Consider the following 24,444-nt stretch of genomic DNA (forward strand, 5'->3'; position numbering starts at 1 on the left):
ATTTTAAATCTCAAACTTTCCAGCTAATCTGTCATGAATAAAAAAAAGTTTCCACCATTCTTCTGATTTAAAGAAGCTGAACTCTACCTGACCACTATGGAACAAGCACAGGCGATGACTTGTTTTTGAGAAAGCTCTGTATCAACCGGTGCCTCTGTTTTTATTCTCCTTATCTCCTAAAGACACACACACCAGCAACGCAGGCTGCTTCTCCTCCCCTGCCCCCACCCAACCCTCAGACCAGAGGAGAGCCACTGACCTGCTAACTCACACAGCCATATGGTACGGCCGGGACGAGACTCCATACAGTAATTAGGGGGATGGTGCTGGACACTTTGCTCTGCTCCTGCAGCAGCAGCAGCAGCAGCAGCAGCAGCAGGTTGAGACGCACAACTCCTCTGAACATCAATGATATTCTCTGGAAAAAAAAAAAACCCAAAACCCTCACAGGTATGTTTGTTGTTAAGATGGAGCGGTGACAAAAACTAAGCAGCTTTGTTGTTGCACTCATTGTTTCAGAAGCAGGCTGATTGTTTGTTATGGTCTCAACCCACCCAGGCTACGTTTGGGGAGTACACAGAGGTCTCTACAAATAAACAGACTGTCAAACACACACACACACACACACACACACACACACACACACACACACACACACACTGTGACATTTTCACCTTTGCCCCTGAGTCTGCTCCTGAAGCCTTTATCTCACCCGTGCAGAAATGTCACTAGAAGGAGACTTTAAATGAAGACTGTTTGATTACACGAGTGCCTCCTTCCTTCTCTGAATATATCAGCGAGAGAAACGATGCAGATATGGTGTGTGTGTGTGTGTGTGTGTGTGTGTGTGTGTGAGGGGGGTTTGACTATCTTGATACAGCATTGCATCAGCATCTAATCTGCCTCATTTCAAACGTGTTTGTCACGTTATTATTGGAGGATCTTTAGGATGCTTGATTCAGCACAAATTTGAAGATTCACAGTCCTGCAGCTGAAGCATTTTGCCGTTCAATGGAAAAGACACACAGAGCTCTCCCCCCCCCCCCTTTGGCCGCTGCTGCCCGTCGCTGCCTCAACCTCGCTCTGACAAGGAGATGAGGGGGGTAAGGAGGGCGGGGGGGGAGAGAGATAGGCTGGGTAGAGCTGTGTGTGTGCGAGAGAGAGAGAGAGAGAGAGAGAGAGGAGGAGAAAGAGGGGGGTTGGCTTTAGTCTGATGTGAATGGAATAGAATCAGCAAGAGAAAGAGGGAGGAGGACGGCACAAATCAACCTGCCTCTTGACTTTAACAGCAGAATAAGAAGAGCCGGCTCAGACGCCACAGAGATCGAGGAAGTGTGCTTTATTCGTGTGCGTGTTCTCTGAATTTTATTTTCGGAGAGAGGAAGAGAGAGGAAGAGAGAGAGAGAGAGAGAGAGAGAGAGATCACCAGACAGGAGGAGGAACTGAAGCAAGAGGAGGAGGAGAACGAGCCTCGCCGTGGAGATAGATAGCAGAAAAATGCTGTCATGGGGAGAGCAGGGGAGGGAGTCGGCAGAGAGAAACAGGATGAAACAAGGCAGGGTCGAGCGGAGCTGAAATGTGGAGGTAAGCCTTTTCTTTCACTGTGTTCAGGGCTAACGGGGGGGAATTCACATTCCAGCCTTCCTGTGCCCTCTTTCTGATGGTAATGAATTCAGATAGATGGATGTGCACACCGCGAACGCCACATACCTCCGTACAGGCGATCTCAAGCCAGTCAGAGACAATGTGTGTGAGCAGCAGAGGAGATGAAATAATGGCTTTTTCATTATCATATCGCCGTCCTATACTCTCCTTTACCCATTTTTGTTGATGTCAGCCCGTGAAAAATGATTGCACACACTTAACGAAGGGGCCCTGAACGTCTCATTTACACACAACATTTTAGGTTTGAATCCAGCTGACAACCTTTGTCGCATTTTTATCCCCGGCCTCCCCACCACCACCACCACCTCCCCTCCTCCCTCTCCTCCTCCTCCTCCTCCTCCCTCTCCCGACACTAACCCCCCCATCATCTTTCCTGTGTCTCCTTTCATTGTGCTTGCACTTCTCCAACCCTAGGCAGGCGGAGATCGTCTCAAAACGCAGTGTTTTGACATTGCCCAGAAGAGGCGGCTGCTAAAAAAACCTTGCCTGTGCCCGTGCCTGTGTTGGAGCGCTCGTGGCTGCAGGACTCAGAGAGATGAGGGCAAGGTGGGGGGAGGAGGAGCGGGGGGGGGGAGGGAGGATAGGCATGGAGGGATATTGAGAGAATGAAAGAGAGACAGAAGATTGCAGGAACAAAAAAGAAGGAGCCGGATTTATTGTACGAGATGCCTTTCTCTGCTCGTTGTTTTTTACAAGATCAGAAAAAGGGGAATCAGTGTGTGTGTGTGTTGATGAGCAGCATTGTTACACTGCTGCATGTGATGAAGAGCACAAACAATGATGGAATGGAGAAGCACCACCGGAATTGGGGTGTTGTTTTCAAGGTGGCAGAGAAAATGAGGGATGCGGGGAGTCAGAACCCCCCCCCCCCCCCCCCCAAACCCCCCAAACTGCACCCTCCTCACTCGCCTCCTGCACCCTCTAATTTAGGACGAGGCTGATGTGTGTTTACGAGACATTAAGGGTTTCAGGGGATGGGATGGATAGGCTGCTGAAGGGAAAGAAAGGCAGGGAAGGAGAGCTGCTAGGGGGGGTTGGGGGGGTGGGGGGTGGTGGTGGTGGGGGGGGAGCAAGCAAGCAGCAGCGGCTTACATAAGCCAGTGCACTCAAAGGACGGGCCATTTAATTTACATTGAGCCGCGCGGCTCCTCGTGCGGTGCGGTGCTCGCTGTGGTTTGACATTAGCATTTTAAACAATATAAATGCAGTTGGAGCCGATGCGATGGAAGGAAGGATGTGAGCGGGGCTGAACGTGACCCGGTGGCTTTGTGCTGATGTGTTTGTGTTCCTGGTGAGGCTGGCAGGAGGGTGGGATGTTTTTCATCAGGGTCAACTTTGAATGCACAATCCTAAAGTGCAATGTGTTTCAACTCCAGCACTGTTCCCCCTGTACCTTACAGTTATGGTCTGCATGAGGTGAACTGACATAACTGTGCTAACAGCATGCAGCCCATTCATCCAACCCAGCTGCTGTAGACTGTAGTTCTACCTCCAACCTTGTTCTGCATTAACAGTGTGTATCAAATATAGTCAAATTCTCAGCCAGAGCTAACACTACAGTCGGCCTTGACCGATAGAGAATCTTATTTGATGTACAAGCCAACCATTACCAGAATAACTTAAGCCATTGTTCTCCTTGAGTCCATACTTTGCTTCCTTGTTTAAAAGAAAATGAATGATAGATTTATTTTTGCCCTCTCTACTTAAAACATGTTTTTACACAAGTGAAGCTGAAAGAAATGCACTCTACGTGTGAAGTAGTTAAACTATTAGCACCAATTGCTTTCCATTATTCCCCATGTTTGACAATCACATGCGTGTGTGTGTGTGTGTGTGTGTGTGTGTGTGTGTGTGTGTGTGTGTGTGGTTTCAGTGTTCAGAGTTTCATCTTTAGTGTTGACTAGAGATAAGAGTTCAGATTTCAGCCGCGACGTTATTAATTTTTATTACAGTATTCTTACTTTTGATCATTTTCCTGACTGCTTACATCATAAATCAACAGAGTGCAAGTAGACGTGTGTGTGAATGGTTTGTTGTGTTTGACCAATTGTTGCTTTTTCGATTAGCTGAATGCGTTCTTTTGTATTCGTTTTTATCAGTATTAAACAGATGTTTAAAATCGTGAACAGACAGGACAGTCGTGTTTTCATGATAGTCTGATAGAGACTTTCTGAATCTTACACACTGGTCTGCTCTTCAGATGTATTTAACACAGACAGACACACACACACACACACACACACACACACACACACAGACAGATAGATTGGATTAAAATGTTGATGCAGTCAGAGGAAGCTCTAGCTAGCTTCTGTTACCTTCAGATGAATTGTTGTCACTTGAGTGGTGTAAACAAAAACTGCCTGGTGGATTAATTGTGTATTCATTAGAAACATGTTGTGAGTTCAGGTGTCACTTAAAACATGAATACAACAGAAAGACAAAGACACTGTGAGTTATAATGAGCTAATAACACTCTTATTTATTGCACTTCTTTTTCTCATATCGTGCAGGACTTAAGCTAGATCGAGTTGATATATAGATGCTGTATATAAAACATGATTACGTATGATTTATTGTCATTTCTTTGTCCAATACACATCCAGAGATAACACTCGTAAATCCTGTTATAGCTGGTGCTGTGCATCACAGTTATTGTTGTATTATTGCAAACTTTATTAGGGATTCAAATTGTAAAAAATCTGTTATTGCCAATGGTTTGGAAACTGTGATATCTGGAACATTTGTGAGTCCGATCTGTTTGTGACACATTTGATACACTTCAGACTTAAGTCCTGGTGAAGCTTCTGTTGAGACTGAGGTCATAATACTAGATTTTTTTTTTTTCACTTTGAGAACTAGTAAAAGTCTTAACAGTGTCGAATCCCTGTGTCGACACCATTGGAACTAAACAATAAGAAGCTTTGGTGCTTTTTAATCAAATGCAAAAACGACAGAGAATGTGTAGTTTTAAAATGCACAGTTGGTCAGCTGGGTGTCAGTCTGTTCTTCAGTTCAGCAGCAGCAGTCGAAAAGGAGTCGCCTCGGTTATTTGACGTGTTTAAAATGTGAAACTAGACCCTTTTTGTTGTTGTCCAAGCGCATAGATAAAATCAGAAATGTCCAAAGGACCATAAAAATAGCCAACCTGCCCGGGTTTTATTGTTCATAGTGCAAAAATACACAACCCAGGGGTGTGTTTTCCTTTGAGAGGCCTGTGTGGGACTCGTACTATTCCAGGTTGAGTAGGAGGGGAGCGGAGTCAGAGGAGACTCTTGAATCGATCGGCCTACTTTTATTTCCTCCACCGAACAAGCACCAGGAGAGCCTGCCTGCGTACATGTGTGTGTGTGTTACATGTTCGGATCTTATTGTCTGGCAGGGAGGTAATGCCATTAAAATAATCCTTAATGCTCCCTCTCTCTTTGTTGATGCCGACTGTAACCCCCCCCTCCCCCGACGTCATGAACCACTGTCGTTGTCGTGAGATGGAAAGATCTAGAAACGGTGATGTTTTTTTTTTTTTTTGCTGTTTGCCCCTCTGTGAGCATGAAGGATGGAGGATGAAGTTTGGTGACAGTTTGTTAGCAGCAGCGCACAGTTATTCAGTCCCTGTCGGGGACATCAGATCAAGCTGATGTCTCCTGTTGCGGTTTGTCTGCAACATTTTAACTTTGGATCACGTCATTTATCCTGCTTCTCTCAGAACGATTCAGCTTGAACAAACATCTTCCAACAGTGAAATTCTGTAGTCTACACTGAACAAAATGAGGAAGTGAAAGGCCCCATATACGGTTTTTTCTAAAGGCACCTTTACTTTGAACCAAAAGTTCTGAATCAAGCACATTCACGAGCAAAATGTTCTGTTTCTACTCTCCGTCACTGAGATGAAGACAGACATGTTGGAGGGTTACCAGGCAGATTTAGTTCTGGTCTGACTCAGCATTGTAGCCTTCCTCTCTCATTTGGAGCCATTTTGCATGGCTACACCCCGGCAGGCTCCCCGTGGGGGGGCTCAGCGAGGGAGGCAGTTGGACAGGCGGAGCCGGATGGCATGATGCTGGCAGAGTAAAGCCTCTGGGTGGATCCTCTTAGCGAGTGCTATGTGTTGTCACCTGTCCCCCCCCCCCCCGTCAGCTTCTGGTCTTAACAGAAGATCAGGCCTCGCTGGTTTTATCTGAGGCCGATTCTGTCCAGTCGGACGCACCAATGAGGAAAGGGAGAATGACTCAGTCAGAGCTTCAGAAACGGTACACATTTGAAGCAAATAAGAACGCAGAGTAATCTGTTAGATTTTGATTATATCAGGAATTACATCTCCTCTTTGTTAAAGTCTTTTTTTTTAAAAAAGATTTCAGCCATCAAAGCGTCCCCTGAATGATTTTAAAACTCTGTGTCTGCACAAAACAATCCTGTTAGATGTTTAATATGACACAAAGGAATGATGGTCATTAATATCCTTTTGCAAAACCCATCATCCATTGGAAAGTGGAGTCAAGGATGATGAACAAAGACATAGGTACTTGTGAGCGCAAAAAAACATAATCACTATTGATGCATGATATTTAAGACTCATTTTCAAGAAATGGATTTGGTTTTTGTCATTTATATTTTGTTTGGCGGAGTGAAAGCAAGATGATAAGACACTGATCGGGGCTTCCTAACAAAACACTGATGTGATAGTCAGAATATGTGGAAGCTGCAGCCTCCTTGAGACATATTAATGTCAGCGTCCGCCTGACGTTCCTGTCTGTTTTATTTAATACACATGTTTGAGATAAATCAAGGATCACACAATGAAGCCCATATGAGCTTTTTGTCCCACTCAGTTATGTCATACATACATTAAACCATTAAGCGGAGCAGTGGCTCCTTCTCATTGTTCACGCTGCTATTACAGGAGAAGTGCACTCGAGGGTATTTAGAGCCACTGAAAGCAGACCAGGAGAGACCATTCTCGCTCAGGCCACGTCACTCCCATCGCCACGCACGGCGGATAGAGATCAAAAAGGCAGAAAACATCCCACACTGAGAAGCTGTGTCAAAAACTACCCTCGTGAATGTGCTCAAATATTAGAGATTATCGACGTTCTTATTTCCACTGAAGAGCGTCTTTGTTCTGTCAGAAATACGAGGAGGAAGTTGCGACCTCAAATGTTTCGTTTTTAAATGTGAGGGACCAAAAAATAGAGAAGCGAGAGAGCAGAGCAGGGTTTGAGCAGATACTTTCAGCAGCTACTTTGTCTGTATACTCTCACAGCACCGAGCAGCAACCGCACACAGAGAGTCACTGAGAGAGATGTGACCTTAGGCAGGGGAGGTGGATGTCTCATGTTTTCTTTAGATGAAGTTCCATCACACCTCCTCTAAATCTTCATCATGTTCATTACTGTGACACAAATATGAGCCCTGCCGTCACAGGGGTTACGTGCCAAGCTAACACCTGAGTGAAGAAAAGTGAAGTCCGGAAATGATGAAGTTGGCTTCAGGCACACGCTGATAAACTCCACAAATGAGGATGTTCTGCCTGTAATGTCTCGGTGAATCATTTCATGCGAGCATTAGTAGGTATAGTAAATTCACACCGTGCATTTCAGCCAGGCAGTGACGCACTGAGTGTATTCATTCACAAGTGTACCACACCAGCTCCACCTGAAGACGACAGCCGACGCACGCAGAGACAAGAGTGCATCAGCCGCTTTCTGCATCACCACGGTTAGCATACTGGTGCGTGATCTGCTCGTTGTTATGTAGGTCAGAAGTCACAGAGCCGCTGGTGTAAATGACACAAGGCCACCAGGCGAGCGAGCGTGCTAGTGCAGCAAGTGCTGGCCAGATTGTGCCAGAGATAGTCGTTTCATAGGATATTGTGTTAACATGCTATTTGTAGATCTGACTCAAAACCTTCAAGCTTCACATGCATGTTTTTCTGCAAGTTTAAGACTTTACTATGTACTAGCTGCGATGGATCCAACATATCATATCATCTCCAACTTAGTTTTTTCACCCTAACGCATCGGTACTGTTAAGTGGGATTGTCACAATATGCATCAACGCATCAGTATATCATTTTCAAAACCAATCCAAAAATGGAAAGCAACACGGTGTACTTTCTGACGTCACACCAACCTGCACAAAGAGCTGGAACAAAAGAAGTCAGTGAGCACACAGCACCTTTTTGTCATCATATTAGTAAATATATAACGAGCAGACAGTCCCCAAAAAAAAAAAAAAAAGGAAAATTCGGGTGTATTATTTGTTCTTTGGTATTCCACTTCATTCTTAATAACACCGTCTCCCTCTCTTCACGCAGTCTATTCGGCTACTTGTTTGACCACAGCTGCTTGTGCTTGCTCTCTTAGCCTTGTGTTTGAACATTTAAATGTGGATGTGTTTGTAATGATTTGTGTGCTCTGAATAATATCGAGGGAAAAATGATCGGCCACTATATCCATCAAATACCTTGTATGGATGAAGTTTTTTTGCACAACGCCTGATGTCAAGCTACTCTTAGTTATATATTGTTATATTTATGTTTCATTATATAATGCTAAGGTATTTTTTAAAGCACAGTTCTAAACAAAAGTTGACCAAAGTGCTGAACAAGCAAGAACTTAAAACCATTAAAACAACACAAAGAAACACTGGGACCAATTAAAAAAAAAAACAGCAGGACTATAAAATATTAAAAACACATCAAGACCAGTGTTTAAACCGAATCATTGCAGCATTTTTAAACGATTGTACTTGAGGGTGGAAATGAGGAATAATTAGAACAGTTTAACGAAAAGAAAAAAAAACACAGAAGTGGGGCAAAGAAAGCCACCCTACAGATTGATGATCTGAAAGGAGACGGTTCTTGTGCTTTGAAAGTCAACAAGAGACTGGAGTCCATTTCTTCGATAACGATAGCAATTTGTTTCCACCATCACCATAATGGACACAGGCTCAAACAGTGCAGCCTTTCCCCACTGCGTCGCCCTCAAGTCATAAGCAACGCTTATTTGGAGTTACTGCAAACGGCTTCTGGAGATTTACTCCCATAAAAAGTGATTCTCAGCTGACAAATGGGGACGAGTGTGGGTACTTCAAGGGCTGCAGCCATTTCATGGGCACTCAGCTACATTACAGCGGACAGTGGGGACGAGGAGGAGGTCAGAGACGCTTCCTTTAAAAGTAGAAAAAGGTAGAGCGAGTAACAGATCTGAAAGCAATATTAGTCAGTATCTTTTTCCCCAAACCTCCAGATTGGCTTACACACCAATGTCAGCGGAGTAAATGTGAACTGTATCTCAACATAATAGACGCAGTCATAAGGCTGAGGGTCAGTTCCTTTCCCTGTCGCGCGCACACACACACACACACACACACACAGGGCAGTCACAGAGGGACAGCTGCTCTTCCTGTCACATCTATGAGGCTTTTATAGAGTCAGCAAAGACACACAACCACACAACCACAAGCACATTCAGGCCTTGAGTCTCTCTGCCCGTCACAAACACACACACACACATACACACACACACACAGTCAGCCACAAGGTGTATTTTAACACACACAGGAAGTGGCGGTGCTCTGCTGGCACACAGTGTCGATGTCACAGTGAATAACATGTCAAACAATAGCCAAAAAGAAGTGTAGGTACTTTATTTTTACTGAAGCGGAGCAGCACGTAGATTCTGTTGGAAACAATGCTGCTTATGTTTAAGAGTGCATCAGTTTAAGGCCGTGCTATTTATTACAAGAGGAAGTCAGGTTTTAATATGGACAATACTATAGAAGGAGCTTTTCTGAGCGTGCTTCCTCTTTGCATTCGCACAAGGGGGCGGTTCACTGCTTCCAACAAAGTCAATCATGAGCAGTAAAAACAATGTCTGCATGCACTGATTAGTTTAACATTTAGACTTTTACAGATTGGCAGCTTGTACTCTTTGACATTTGCTCTGCCAAAAAAAAAAACGACCTGGAACCAGAGCAGATGCCGCTGAAGTCGTGCGACAGGTGACCTCAACCAAACTACAAGACAAAGAAGTCAGACAGACTCAGATATAAATCATAACAAATCAGCTCTGGTTCGTCTGCTTGTGCATCCTCGACGGTCCGAGAGTGGACAAGGGAGCAACAGACCAATGAATAATTAACACCGCAGTAACCCTCGCCCCCTTTTCGCCCGGCCTTATTAATAATTCATCAGACTGAAGACTTATTTTCATTTTTTTTTTTTTTTTTTTTTTGAAGGACACATTTTGAAGAGAGCAGCTGTCCTTGAAATTAAAGGTGTTTGATTGTGTGGAGATGAAGCCTAATCCTTCTGCAGAGCCGGGAGAGAGGCTTGACCTCCACATACATGACATAACAACAGAGCTATAGAGCTGAGCTGATGCACACAAAGGCTGCATTTTACTGCCTCTTATTACTGCTCGTTTCCATTTCTGGAATGAAGCGTTCAACATTTCCACCATTTAAAATGTTTTTCATCCTCTTCTTCTTTGAGATAGATAGAAATGAAGATCTATATCACACTCTTTTCTGACATGTTTGGTTGGGAAAAAAACATGATCTTAAGACAACTCTTCATCATCCAATTAGCATGCATGTGCTGTAATGAAATAGGCAAGAGAAAAATAGATAAGACAGGTTTCTCATTTGCGAGGTTCGGATGCTTCGTTCGACACTTACAAGAAAATAAGCACATGATGATGTAATTGCCCTTCTGTTATCCGTCAGCATCACCTTAAAGTGCTGTGAAAACATCAGTAGAGCTAAATTCAAAAAAAGTGACTCCCAATTTCAGTTTGGTAGGGATTCATGTGTGATATTTAAAGCCTGAATATGGGGAGACCTGCGTGCACAGCAGGGAAAGAATGATTATCAACCACTGGATCAAACTGAAGCTTAGAAGGAGCGCAGGTCCTGCTGCTGCAAAAATAATACCCATAATATTGGATATCTTATCGAGGTTATTCAGAAAACCGCTCTTTTTCCTTCCACCTTGACAGTTATCTTATTTGATACATTGAGAACCAGGTGCTGGGGGATGCAGGCTTACTGTATGTTGTCTTTGGGGACCAATACCTCGGACTGACGTGTGCAAACTGTTCCAATGAAAAAGAGAGATAAAACACTTTACAAAGAAGAGAGGGTGAGAGAGCGAGAGAGAGAGAGAGAGAGAGAGGGAGTGCTGCAGTACCATCCACTAAGCAGCCCCTGGACTCGGCCCAATTCACTGTCCGCAGTGTGCTGAAAGTGGGCCGCACCGGCAGGGAAAGATTGAGGATACTGAGAGTTAAGTGTTGGGCATTTAAATGAACTCATTTTTTGGAATCAGATCCAGACACATTAATACACATTTAGTTTTCTTAAAAGCACCACAGTGTCAGTGTCACATGTTCTGCTGCAGAACAGGGAGGCAACCTGATCTCGGATGTAACTGGATCAATGAGGAGTGAGACTGAGTCTGGCTTTAAATTTCCCCAAATCAATCACTGCTCGGGAGTTGATTTAGAGTTTGTGGTTAAGAATTGGCAGGATGGCTTTTAACTATACAGAGAGAGAGAGAGAGTGACACTATACTGCAGCAGCTGACCTCCAGACTGTAATGCTGGAAGTTTAAAAGACTTTCCAAAGAGATGCTTCTCGCTGTTTTAAAAGCATGTTGCAGCATTTTATTGTCGCGTGTCTAAACACTCTGCAGATTTGAAAGACTGCTTTCCTAACTGCGTCGTGGCGTACAGTGTATTTCAGAACTTCCCTCTTACAGAAAAATCAGCAAGCATCACATGAATTTGCTAAAAAGTCAATGCACCTTGATGCGACGTAGTAGAGGATAAGGGTGCAGAAAGCTCGGCGATTTAGTTGCTCCTCACATCTACTTGCTGCTAAACTGTTAATCCAATGTCCGCACGGCCACTTAAAGAGAAAGCAGGCCTACTCTCAGTCTCACTACAGTATGTCAGGATAAATAAATACTTTAAATGACTGAAACCTCATGTATGTTAAAAACACATGAGCTGTGTTACAGTCCACCTCAGTGGCAGCTACTTTACGCCGCGGTGTCTGCTGTAGGCTTGGAAGTGTAGAGTACAAACGGTGACGACACTTATCCTCTCAGGGTTCAGAGGTCAGTCATCTCTTCCTGTTTCACAGGACGCAGACTTGCATGAGCAGCACACCAGAAAAAAAAAAAAAGTCAAGTAACCACGACTTCCCCAAAAACGCTGTTTGTTTGATACCTCCGTCCTCTGACTTCACTTTGTGTCCTTTCAGCACTCACCAGAGGCCCATTAACCTTGTCCTGGATTTTACATGGAAATGAAACACATTTATTGTTGTCACTTGTAACAAACGTCTACCTTGAGCTGCACTGGTGCAAATAGAAAATAAAATCCTTCCTGATAACGAGACACAAAGACATATAATCCTTGAAGCAGATAAATAATGCTGCTGCAGTGTCTAATTTCACATTTCCCTTTTTGCTGAACGGATTTAAGGCTGACCTGACGCTGTCATCCTTTCTGATTGACACAGGAGCTCAGCACACAAAGAGATTGATTTTTCAGCGCTAAAATAAAGTCTAGTTTATCCTCAGCATGTGAGCACAATACTGAAATCATTACTGTCCACTGGCTGCTAACAGAGTTTTAAGCTCTCAGATGCGGGATTATACACTGCTGCCTACATGCATTATTGACGTTCTCGGGGAGGGAGACCAGTGCTGCTTCCACGAGGGGATCTGGGGAGGGCAGCATCAGCCGAGTGTTCTCGATGATTATTTGCTCCAAATAAAATAAAAAAAATCCTGGAGAGCATGAGCGGTAAGTCTAGGTCATCTCCGCAGTACGTATTCTAGAGCAGAGGAAACAAAGAACACACCGCATCTTCCAGTAAATCATCTATTACAACTTCAGTTTACAACACCGTCTGCAACTTATTGAGAATTCTGCTATTTTTACTCATCAGTCCGACCATTTAAATGCATGTTATGTTTTGAGTTATGTGATGAATCAGCTTCAGTCAGATAGGACACAGAGCACATCTGGAAATATCAGTGAGTTGACTGCAAACAACAACATCATAGATATTAAACCCCTGCAAACGGTCATGCTGATCAAATTTGTTTCAAAATCATTAAATGTAAAGTCTTCAAGTTGTTTCTGTTAACCAGCTCAGTGCAAGGTCCAAGTGTCTGTTCATGAGTCAGTGGAGCTGTGGCTCAGGGGGCATCAGAGGTCATAGATGATTTCCATGAAATGTTATGTGCGGTCCATTAAATGTTTATAAAGATTGACGACACATCTCCACCATACATTTTCAGAATGAGTGGTTATGATATTCATCTGGAAACAGTGAGATAAAGCATCTTCAGAGCTAAAGCCGTGTTTACGATCAGAGTACAATCAGGTCTCTGCAAAGCTTTTGAAGAAAAGAAAGAAAAAAAAAGCTTCCCAGTGCTGTTTGTCTGAAGCCTTTCTAATATCCTTAACTTCTTTTTTTATTGCCACTCAGTCAGCCGCCACATTACAAAATCATCCTTTTATGATCATATTATGGGTTGAGTTTTATCCTGACTGATAGAGCTCATAGGAGTCTTCGGTCAGAAATATTCTGGGAAAACATCAAGCCAGTTATTAATCATTTATGTGTTGTTTCTGGGGAAGCATTTGTTTTTATCAAGCGGTACACTTGTTTATATGACAAAGCTTCTCTGCCTTTGTGTGTGGAGGATGCAACGTTACATTTAAATTGTCAGGCTAATGCTTACAGCAGGAAATACACTTAGAATACAATAAGTTCCCAAATAAGTTGAGCCTGAGGGAATAGTGACGACTTCAGTTCCTCTTCCCTTTGTACTTCTCCGTAAGGTGCATGACACACTTCTCTATAGCCATGACACAGACAGAGAGAAAGGTCACTCCTAACATCGTGTTGGTTTATGTTATTAAAAAAAACGCCTGACTCATGAGGATTGATTGAAGATATATCACTGATGGTAAGAAAAGGACTTCTTTTATTCATTTATTTATTTATTTGTTAGGGACAGTGCATATTAATGAACAGCTGTGACAATTACAGCTGTAAAAATGCCAGATTATAGCAGAAGTGCTAGTTTCCATCTGTTGTCCCTAGGCAGGTAACAGAGAAAGACAAATTACAAATAAAATACAAATACAAAGGCACAAGTGACACAAGACAATAATAGAGGTTAAACTCACCAGGTACCATTTCTTGTTTGTGTATCATATCTGATTTAAGGAGAATAACTTCATTTCCCTCACACAGGGGTGAACAGATGTAATTGAACTTAAGTACACTCTAATGACGGAGACTGAAACATTACTGTACATGGATCGTGTGGGTGTGAATCATGCAAAAGGGTTGAAATACAAGTTCTGCATTAACCATTTTTTCCACGCAGACACACAAGGTATGGTTTATTGTTGGAACAACATGATGGCAATCTGTGGTTTTCAAATCTGCAAATCTGCACTCCCACTCCGAGACAGCGGAGAAAACTGATTGCTCACACTTATCAAGACATTGTTAGGCAATGCAGATGATTGCAGATATGCAAACATCATTTGTGCCCACATGCATAATGATCATTTGAAGGATGAAAGTATATTTAAATTACAAATAAAATACATTGAGGTAGCAACAAGATACAAAGAGATATGATCCATAAAAGCAGATAAAATGATGCTGCTGCATTTTCTAATTTCACATCCTTAAGTGTGTAATGCTTCTTTTTGATCTGAGAAGTGAGGCTACAAAACATAAAAATGATAAAAAACCACCACAATTTCAAGGATGTGTTATATTTATTTAACATTACACTTAACAGAGCTATGCTTGTTACACTTAAATGCAAATCTTTGGACACAGTTTTGCTTTGAGCTCAGCACTAACTTTAACATGCTTTAATATGACAATGCTAAAATGCTGATATGAAACAGTGATGTTTACCATGTTCAGTGTTTCAGTTGAGCGGCTTAGCGTGCTAACATTATGTCAACGTAACGGGGTCAACTTTACATTTTAATTTGTATATTTTGTAGCCTGCCATTTTTGCATTTGGCTAGCATGTTGGAATTGTATTTTTGGCTTCATAGTGAATTGGATATTTACATCCTCTTTTTTTCTGCAACCACATACAGTAGGTCTAATTTAATGTAATATTTGTCATACAAAATTCATCGGACCTATTTGTGATTAGTTAGTCAACAATCATCATCTGGTGTTAGCTAGCGGCCTAAACCGTGAGAGGAGGATTGTTTTAGTCAGTTTTTCGTCTTGAGGACTAAGGTCACTTCAAACATATTCAGCAGTGGGCGAGTTCATGGACAAGGGGAAACGTTGCAGAGTAAACAGCGCTAGAGTAAAGCCCTGGTGGACTAGATCTTACACCGCGAGAGGGTGGCACCAGACCAGTTGCTATGGAAACAAGGATTGATTCATGAGTTGGGGGTCTTCAGAAGCTCAGGAATATGTGATTTGTTCAAGGTGGTGAGTGATAAGTGTCCAAGTTCAGCCCGCGCTGTGTGTTGGTGGAGAGCAGGAGTGTTTCTGGCAGATCCTGGTGGTTCAGTTTTATTGTTGGAACAACACGATGGCAATCTGTGGTTTTTTCCCGAAAAAGGAACCTGCTGCCAAAAATCTGCACTCCCACTCCGAGACAGCGGAGAAAACTGATTGCTTACACTTATCAAGACATTGTTAAGCAATGCAGATGATTGCAGATATGCAAACATCATTTGTGCCCACATGCATAATGATCATTTGAAGGCTCCCACATGCATGAGCAGGGTATTAATGTCAGCAGCTGTGCCATCACTCAAACAGTACACAGAGGCCGCTCTATGTGAACCAGTGTTTATGTGTGCACGGGAATAGGAAGTGATATTGTCATTTAACTGACATGCAAGACAACAATGCAGCAAAAATGCGATGGCACTCCCTGAGGTAAACTACATACATACATTTAAGACATCAAAGCAAAATTAACATTATAAACAGTATAGAAAGGAGTCAATAAAGCCACATAATTTAAAGTTTAACAAGCATTAACCATTAGCTTTAGTATTAGCAAGCAATACTAAATGGGGATGTGCTTAGTGTGATCAAATTATCACAATTACTGAATAGCTGGTGCCAAAAATCAGACTTTTAATTAAGGAGATAACACAAAGCTCTAAACAGATATCCAAGCCAACTTAGCTCACTGTGACACTCCTTCATGACTCCTTGTGTTGGGTGATTTCTACGTGTAGGAGGGTCATGTGATCAGAAGTTAATGTGCCAAAGAAGAAGAAGAAGAAGACAGTGGGATAAAAGAAGATGAACAAGACAGCTGGATATTTTCTGATATCGGTGTAAAGAAGTTAAAGAATAAAAAAATGACAAGAGGTGACTCGGACACTAAAGTGCGGTGAATAAATATATGAATCTCTAACTTTACCTTTTTAGGGGCATTTTGTATTTTTCCCGTTAATCAGATATCGTGATGTATCATATGATTGCAATGTATCAGAATCGCCGTATCGTGGGATTAACGTTATCCTTGGTCACGCATTGCATTGTATTGTATTGAATACTACAGAGAGTTAGCCTGCTATTCCCACCCCTAATGATATTGTTGACGTAAATGGTTAAAAACAGTGAAGCTATAAATCTTTTAGTGCTCCACTGCAAAAGCTGGTGTACGAGAGGCTCTGTCTTCACACACTTCATCCAATCGTCTGCACTCTGCTTGAGTGTCTGCTGCTGGAAACTGTTTTCCAGCACTGATATAATTGATAATAATGAGAAAACAGGAAACTGAAGCCAGTGTTATAAGTTATGAAATGCTGTCCCACACACCATTCAACTATTACAGCTTATAGGGTGGCTGTGGCTCAGTGGTAGAGTTGGTTGTCACTCAACCGGATGGCCAGTGGCTCGATCGCCATCCACATGTCCGATGTGTCCTCAGGCAAGACACTTAACACCAAGTTGCTCCGGCTGCTCCATTAGCGGCGTTTGAATGTGTGTGAATGGGGTGATGGCCTCTTTACAGTGCAGCCTCTGCCATCACTGTGTGAATGGGTAGAAGTGACCTGCGGTGTAAAAGTGCTTTACTCAAGCCCATTTAGCATTTTCATGCTACCAAGGCTAATACAACCCCATTTTGATCTAATCACCCCCTGAATGAACACGACGGTTTGAGAGAAACCGGCTTCACGGCTGTGAGCAACACTTCCTGCTAACAGTGGCCGACTCAAATGTCACCCAATGTTTTCTAGATGATTTAGCTGCAGATGAAAACCTCAATCCACATGAACATAACTTGACAACAGGCTTGAAACTTTTCCGATGACCTCTGATGGTGAAAACATTTACTCATCGTGTATATTTAAACAGACCTTTTAAAGTCCTGTCACAGACAAACGTCTCGCTGATATATTGCGAGACAAAGTGTGAGGACAAGGAAGGGAAACAATGAGTTTTTGTGACTTCCTCACTTTACTGTTTAGCATTTTTACGTTGAGTCCTGTGTGTGTGTGTGTGTGTGTGTGTGTGTGTGTGTGCGTGGAGCTCTTCTGGTAGCAGCTCTGCACCGCTGCACCTGCTCTGTAGGCTGCAAGCGCGAGAGACGAGATGCATGAGAAAAAAGCTAGACAGGAAGAAGCCTTGTACCTTATTGAGAGCGACGGAGGTTTCAGCTCGGGTTGATTGACGTCAGTTTGACCGGGCTTTGGCAACAAATGGGGGACAGAAACTGGCTGATCTTTACGTGAAACAGAAACATTTTTGTTGGTAAGTTGCTTGCAAAACTTTCAACACTGACTTTCGTCTAAAAAAGGGAAGCACACATTTCTACTCTACGGAACAATTTTGCATTTCTATTAGTAACTCTAAACCTCCTTCGACAAGGTTAAACTGAAACCGTCTCCACAGCTGATCGGAAATAATTTATCTGTAGTTATTTATGATTCTGTTGCTGCTATTTATGTATTCTTTTTGAATATTGGTGCAGGAGTAAAGAAACAAAAAACTGTATGTGTGTGTGTGTTTGTGTGTGAACGTGTGTGTGAGGGTGAGAGATTGTTACACTTATTTCTCTTGCATGTTGGCACACACTCAGTGAGCCAGGAAGGCCCCCCCTCCCCTGTGTTAATGCTGTCTATTGTGAGCGTGTGCAGGCTGGACGTGGCGAGCCTTTGGTCCGCTATGATACTATTTCGGGAAACTATGGAACGGAAAGTGTGTAAAGGAAAGAGTAATAATGAAAGAAAACAGAGAAGCAGAGGCACAAGGCATTACTCAACAACAAAACACACGTCACACCTGCTCACCGCTTCATTCTTTGGCATTTCGAGCTTGTGTTTATCGAAGCCTTTTTTTTTTTTTTTTTTTTGCCACAAAGTGATTCTGTGCACTCACCGTCAAGCTGTTATGGGGTTGGATATAAAGCTGTCGATGAGGAAAATGGCAATGTGGTTGAATAATGTGAAAGATAGTGTTAAACAAATACTTTTCTTCTCTTTTTTTTTTTTTTTTTTTTCTGCAGGTGGCCAGTGGACCAGAGCAAAAGGGAAGCAGCAGGCACTGAAGAGTGCAGACGAATAGATGCCATGTTAGGAGGGTTTATAAAGACAGAGCCTCTCTTACACAGAGGACACAAAGTCCGGCTCCAGTGATGACCCTCGCGTCCTTACCCTGCAGGAAGGAGCACCCCACGACTGGAATACCACCAAAACACACACGCGTACACCTGCAGCAAAACTATGATACGTATTCTCTCAAATCTTGTCACTCGTTAAGGACTTGTTGACTTGTTCAGCGCCTCACGCAGACGTCTATGGGAGCGCCGAAGGGTTGAGAAAGTTCAGGCGTCTTAAGTGGTGTGAATGAGTTCTGTATTTGCTGCTACCGCTCGGCTGTGTTTTTCATCTTCTTGCACAGCACTCCTGATTCACACCAGCGCCGCAGAGACCAGGACACAGATTTAACTGGGAGTTACAGGAAGCTCTGGAGAAAAAACGCTGTAGAGAGTGGAGTCAGTTTTTCTCAGGGCACCATGCAGTCAGATGATCTCTTCATCCGCAAGTTTCGCCGTCAGAACATGCGGCCGCCTATTGCTACGGTTAACTTTGATCACAAACGCGAAGCCAGCGTGGTGGAGTGGCCGCCCAGGAGGGAGGCCGATGGAGCCGACGGAGACAGCCTCACTCCGAGCCGTGTAGGGCTTACCCTTCGATCCGTGGGCCGGGGCCACATCATGCAGAGAAGCAACAGCGATGTAACTTTAGGGGACTTGGACTCCTCCGGAAAGGCCGGGGGCAAAGCAGCGCGGGTGGTTGGCGAGAAAGCGGGTGTGGGGGCTCAGGGGGACTCGGGTCTGCACAGGGAATACGGCAGTTTGTCCTCACTGGAGAGACAGACTCAACTGCTGGAGGGAATCTCTGCAGACCAGGGGCCCCTGAGTCCAAACCAACTCCGTTTCAAAGACCCTTTCCTGCTTTTAGGACTGCAGGGAAATCCTCCAGAGCCTGACGGGTTCTTTAGGGGGTTGTCTCTTTCCACAGGGGACTCCCCAAAACCTGCAAAGCCACCGAAGCCTGAAGGCCTGGGTAAGAAGAGCAAACCCGTGCCCCCTCAGATCCCCCAACCAGGCCCGTATGATAACATCGGGGGCGGAGCCTGGGTGAGGAACTTTGCCCACTACGACGTTCAGAGCATCCTGTTTGACCTCACAGAGGCGGCCACGAACCGGGACAGCATCGGACGGAAAAAGAACATCACATCCGGGGCTTCTGCTGCCTCCCAGCTGAGGCCCCTCTCCCAGGCCACCCCGTCTTCGCCCGCACAGGGCGGGGGAGGCAACGGGGGGAACGCAGACGACCCCGAGCAGTCGCTGCTGCTGGACGAAGGCGACGGCAACGATAACGAGCTCCTGCTTAGTTGCCCGCACTTCCGCAATGAGACTGGAGGAGAGGAGCAGGTGGGTCTGAGTAGATCCCAGGAGAGGTCAAGTCTGCGGACCCCCAACGATGCGGTGTCAGTCCTGGAGGAGCCCAGAGAGAGTCATATCCAACAGCAGGGCAAGAGCAACTACTTCATAGAGCACGCAGACCTGGGAGCCCATTACTATCGCAAATATTTCTACATGAAAGGTACGTGAAGCACGAGGAGTCTTTAGCTCTGGTTGACTTTGTTTATTCCGTGTCAGTGTTGGAATCATCATCACAGAGATTAAAATCAAGTCTGTCCCGCGTGTGGCGGCGGTTAAGCACAGTGGTCAGAGTTCACATCTGATGTACAAAAGGTCTCATCCTCACCACACTGGGTACGACCCTCAGGAGCCCTTTGGTGCATGTCATTACTGCTCTCTCGTCCCCATATAGTCTAACTCCTTCATATGTCCCAACAAATGAAGGAAAAGGTCAAAAAATGAGCTTAAAAAAAAAAAGAAAAGGTCTGTTCAGCTTTAAAAAAAATATAAGTGAGCTTTTTTTTCTTCACAGTAAGGAATGAGGAAGTATGTTTCTTTTAACTTCCAGCCTGGGTGTGTTTTCATTTACAGTTTGCCTCTTGGTTTTTCTGTATAAATAGACATCACAGATCTACCTTTTGAGTATTCCCCTTCTGTCATACGTTGAGGAAAACTAGCCTGGCAAATCTCTGCGATCATTCTCTATTGAGTGAGTTTAAGTTTCATATCGGTGTTTCTTATAACCAAGATTGCTGATGATGTGGAACGTCCTGATTCTCATATGTTGTCAGTGTTCAACACACTGGATGGTAGATGTTGTTCAGTCCTGTCATGCCAATAGTGTACAACATTGAATTTGAAGCCTTTCAAAAAATGGATGTCTGAACTATGTACCCAGCCTAGCATCATAAAGCCATGTCCAACATTTTGTTGCTCTGATTGGTTGTAGCATCCAGAAGTATTTTGCTCTGGGACAGTTCATAACTCCCATCTGAAGTTTACAGAATAAATGACGTTTGTGAATTTGGTGTGGTGATTCCAGACTAAAGGCTCAACAGTCCTGCTGTACTCGGGCTTTCTGTTTTTTTTATTATTTGTTTTATTTTATAGAAAATTCTTGAATAAGGATAGTGCAGATTTTAATTAATTACCATTACAAATAACAGACCCACAAACACTAACAACATGATTTCTTAACAATACAGGCAGTATATCCCTTGGCTAATCATTTAAAAGCTTTTAAAACATTAATTATGACATCTTTTTTATTTTGGCTTGTATACTCTATATTTTGAAAGTTAAATATAGGATTCAAGCCCCCGCTAATTTGTTTCATACAGTGCCTTATCTGCACCATATTTGAATTCTAAGTGGGCCACATTTTTATGTCCTCGTGCAACACTTTCATTAATGTTCTTCACAGTTGTGTTCATGTGACTCTGTCGTTATCACAGAACACCAGAATTTCTTCGGTATGGATGATCGCCTCGGGCCAGTTGCAATCAGTTTCCGTCGCGAGGAGAAGGAAGGATCCAGCGGCGCTCAGTACAACTACAGAATCATCTTTCGCACCACCGAGGTAAACCAGCTCTGTTCTCTCTTTCTTAAAGCTCTCCTCTCGTTCAGTGGGAGTAAAAAAAAATGGACACGGCTGGATGTGGTGACTGTGACTTGTCTCCTCAGATGAAGACACTGCGAGGTTCCATCCTGGAGGAGTCAGTGCCTTCTGCCGCTCGACACACGACCCCCCGAGGCTTGTCTCCGAAGAGGCTGCTCGAGTTCATCATGCCTGAGCTGAACCTGCACTGCCTGCGCTTAGCTTCAAACTCCCCTAAGGTCCGAGACACCCTGCTGAAGCTCGACGAACAGGGGGTGAGTAAGAAAACATCTGCTGACACTAAAGACTGCCATGTTGGAAAAGATGACTCCATCTAACTACTGGCTAATACAAAAGCCGACAAAGAGGTGGAGCCCATAGTAAATATTATTCAAGTAGCCTGAGTGACACCCATTGGTTTCTGAAGGGCTTTTGGAAAGCTTATCCACAGCGGTCTCCATATTGGATATACGGACTCATGTAAACTTTCGGTCAACCGAATGACAGGCAAAGAGCTGGAGAGGAGGCGGGGCTTAAGCCTCCTGACAAACCGCTACAATGCGGCAGCTTGTTGAGGACGTCATGCTCCTAATTATGCATAACACGTATCGTTCATAAAATAAAAATTGGTGAGTAAATAAAGGTCACCCCCCCCCCTGTATAGTGTGTCCCAATAAAGACACTGACCAATAATAGCAAAATCTTTGTTAGTACCAGACTGTAAACATGTACATTTCTACCGTCAAAATGGAGATTTAAATGTTGGGTTTGAATGGGACGTCCGGGTCTTTTGGAGCCAACCTCAAGCTGACACTCGAGGAACTAGAGTTTTTGCACTTCTGCATTTGGCTTCAAGGACAGGGGAGTTACTTTATACTGTTTAAACAGTGATCTATATTATCCTCTACATCTGCAACCATTTCTCCCGTTTACGACCTATTTGAGCAGCTTATTTTTTGTATGATGCTACACTTTAATGAGTAAGACTTTTTGCACAGTAAAAAGTCCCAAGATGTCCCTTATGTTGGTCTGGATTTCACTTTTGAACTGTTTTCTACGGCGCTGTTTTAATGCAAGACATGTTCTGTGGTCTGTGTTTTCTTTTGGTTCCTTTTATCTGAAATTGTTTTAAATCTTAGAGCGTTTTTTTTTTTTTTTTTTTTTTTGCATATCAATGATTCATTTGTCCATCTTTATTTAAGTTAATAATTCAAAATGTTCAAACTAACAACATGTGTTCTCAGGGCTTAATCTGCCTCACTTAAAAGGAATAAAATAGATCATCTTTAAAACCTTATAGGCATTAAAACCTTCAAGTTTTCAAAAGTAAAAGATCAAAAAAAAGATCAACATAAACTCTGGTTTTGAATCATTTAAGAATCTGAACTCTGGCTTAAAAAGATGAAATAATTTAACAGAGCTCATAGTTTAATGCTTGCTGTCTCAAAAAAAAACACATCTAGCTGTAAAGTTACATCTCAAAATCCTCACTGTAACCTCCAGAGGATGCTATGAATGAATAATAAACTCCGTCTTCTATTGCAGCTGAATTTCCAGCGAAAGGTTGGCGTGATGTACTGCCGGGCCGGGCAAAGCTCAGAGGAGGACATGTACAATAACGAGAGCTCGGGGCCGGCGTTCGAGGAGTTTCTGGATCTGCTCGGGGAGCGGGTGCGCCTGAAGGGCTGGGAGAAATACCGAGCTCAGCTGGACAACAAGAGTGAGCTGAAAACACACACCATGCCTCCGATCTATTGGCTGGATCTCACCTTGTCGCCATTATCCGAAGGGCATCAGTGCGCCACTGAAAGCCTGAGATAGCTGCTATCTCGCCTCATGTAATCTGAGTAATGCCTGTAAAAGAGCATAGTCACTGCTGATTATCTGCGAGCTGTTTTCTCTTCAGTGAGCAGCAGAGACAGTAAATAGGACACATTTCACCCCGACTCTGGCAGCCTGAGTTCATTCTGTCATTCAGAGACGCTGACGAATTTTGCTTAATCTCTTTGTGCGACGTGTGCGCGTACTTATGCGTGTGTCTTTTTCCTGATGCAGCGGACTCCACCGGGACGCACTCGCTCTACACGCGCTACCAGGACTACGAGATAATGTTCCATGTGTCCACGATGCTGCCCTACACAGCCAACAACACTCAGCAGGTAAAATGAACCCAAAGGTGTTTTTCATTTGTGTTGAAGGAGAATTTCTGCTGCAAAATCTAAAGTGCACACAGAAGGATAACTTTCTCTAATGTTTCCACTTTAATCCAATAGAAATGTATCAGTCTTGGTACAACCTGCATCAGCTGTCTCTGTTGGTACAGACGGGCTTTGATACATGCTTTAGAAGAAGCTTCTGTGCGTCGCAACAAGCATGACATAAAAATCCTGCCCCCCCCAGTGTTCACTCCCACCACGACGGCATTCACTTATTGTACGCATTAGACATGAAACTGTTGAAACAGATTTAAGGGTAGGCTTAAAATACACGTAGCCGAGTTAAAGACCTGAGTTTGCTTCTCGGTGGCGACAGCTCAAAATGTGTTAGTTTCAGTTGAATAATTCAGTTTTATCGTGTCTTAGTGCTTCTGTGATCCAGTTTCAGCTCCGTTTTTCTTCGCCAACATTTTTCTCTTCAGGAAATCCTCCGTTTTATGTAATAAAAAAAAATTGTTAACATTTTTTCAAGACTGTGTACAGTCATTTTTGAAGATTGAGTTCTGATCCAAGCAGCAGCAGTTTAAGCTTTTTTTTAAGTTCAATCTGGTTATTTTAGCACTTTATCAGCTTTAGTTCCATGACATCAACGCTGCTTTTTTTTAAAAAAAGGGACAGCCTTTATTTTAAATGACAGCTTTGACCGCAGCTCTTTGAATATTGATTATTGTTCATGATAATGTTATTGATGTACACAAACATGTCTCTTCTTTGCTCTGTCAGTTGCTGAGGAAGCGACACATCGGCAACGACATCGTGACAATCGTGTTCCAGGAGCCCGGCGCCCTGCCCTTCACGCCAAAGTCGATCCGCTCCCACTTCCAACACGTCTTCATCATCATACAGGTTCACGAGCCCTGTACCGAAAACACCTACTACAGGTCTGTGATCACCCAATCTGTTGCCCTCAGTTCAAAATGTACAAATCTTTTCCCATGCTCCAAAAGAGACCTGACACTTTTTGTTAGACGATTAATCATTAATCATCACCATTT

At 43.5% G+C, this 24,444-nt stretch overlaps 1 protein-coding gene across 3 annotated transcripts in view; it reads left to right on the plus strand.

Moving 5' to 3' along the window:
* Positions 1-1,217: 1,217 nt before the first annotated feature.
* zmp:0000001168 (signal-induced proliferation-associated 1-like protein 2) overlaps positions 1,218-24,444 on the plus strand; it is a 37,479-nt gene continuing 14,252 nt past the window's right edge. For 2 of the 3 annotated variants that reach the window (XM_061054699.1, XM_061054701.1), the window contains exons 1-7: positions 1,218-1,584; positions 18,212-19,817; positions 21,091-21,215; positions 21,320-21,508; positions 22,779-22,953; positions 23,289-23,392; positions 24,173-24,330. In XM_061054699.1, the coding sequence (XP_060910682.1) occupies positions 18,722-19,817; positions 21,091-21,215; positions 21,320-21,508; positions 22,779-22,953; positions 23,289-23,392; positions 24,173-24,330 (1,847 nt within the window). In that variant the 5' untranslated portion in view covers positions 1,218-1,584; positions 18,212-18,721. Of the gene's footprint in view, positions 1,585-17,247; positions 17,458-18,211; positions 19,818-21,090; positions 21,216-21,319; positions 21,509-22,778; positions 22,954-23,288; positions 23,393-24,172; positions 24,331-24,444 lie in introns of those variants that run through there. The other variant, XM_061054700.1, reaches the window with a different exon arrangement.

The sequence above is a fragment of the Labrus mixtus genome, chromosome 14 (genome assembly GCF_963584025.1).
Source record: "Labrus mixtus chromosome 14, fLabMix1.1, whole genome shotgun sequence".
Taxonomy (NCBI): domain Eukaryota; kingdom Metazoa; phylum Chordata; class Actinopteri; order Labriformes; family Labridae; genus Labrus; species Labrus mixtus.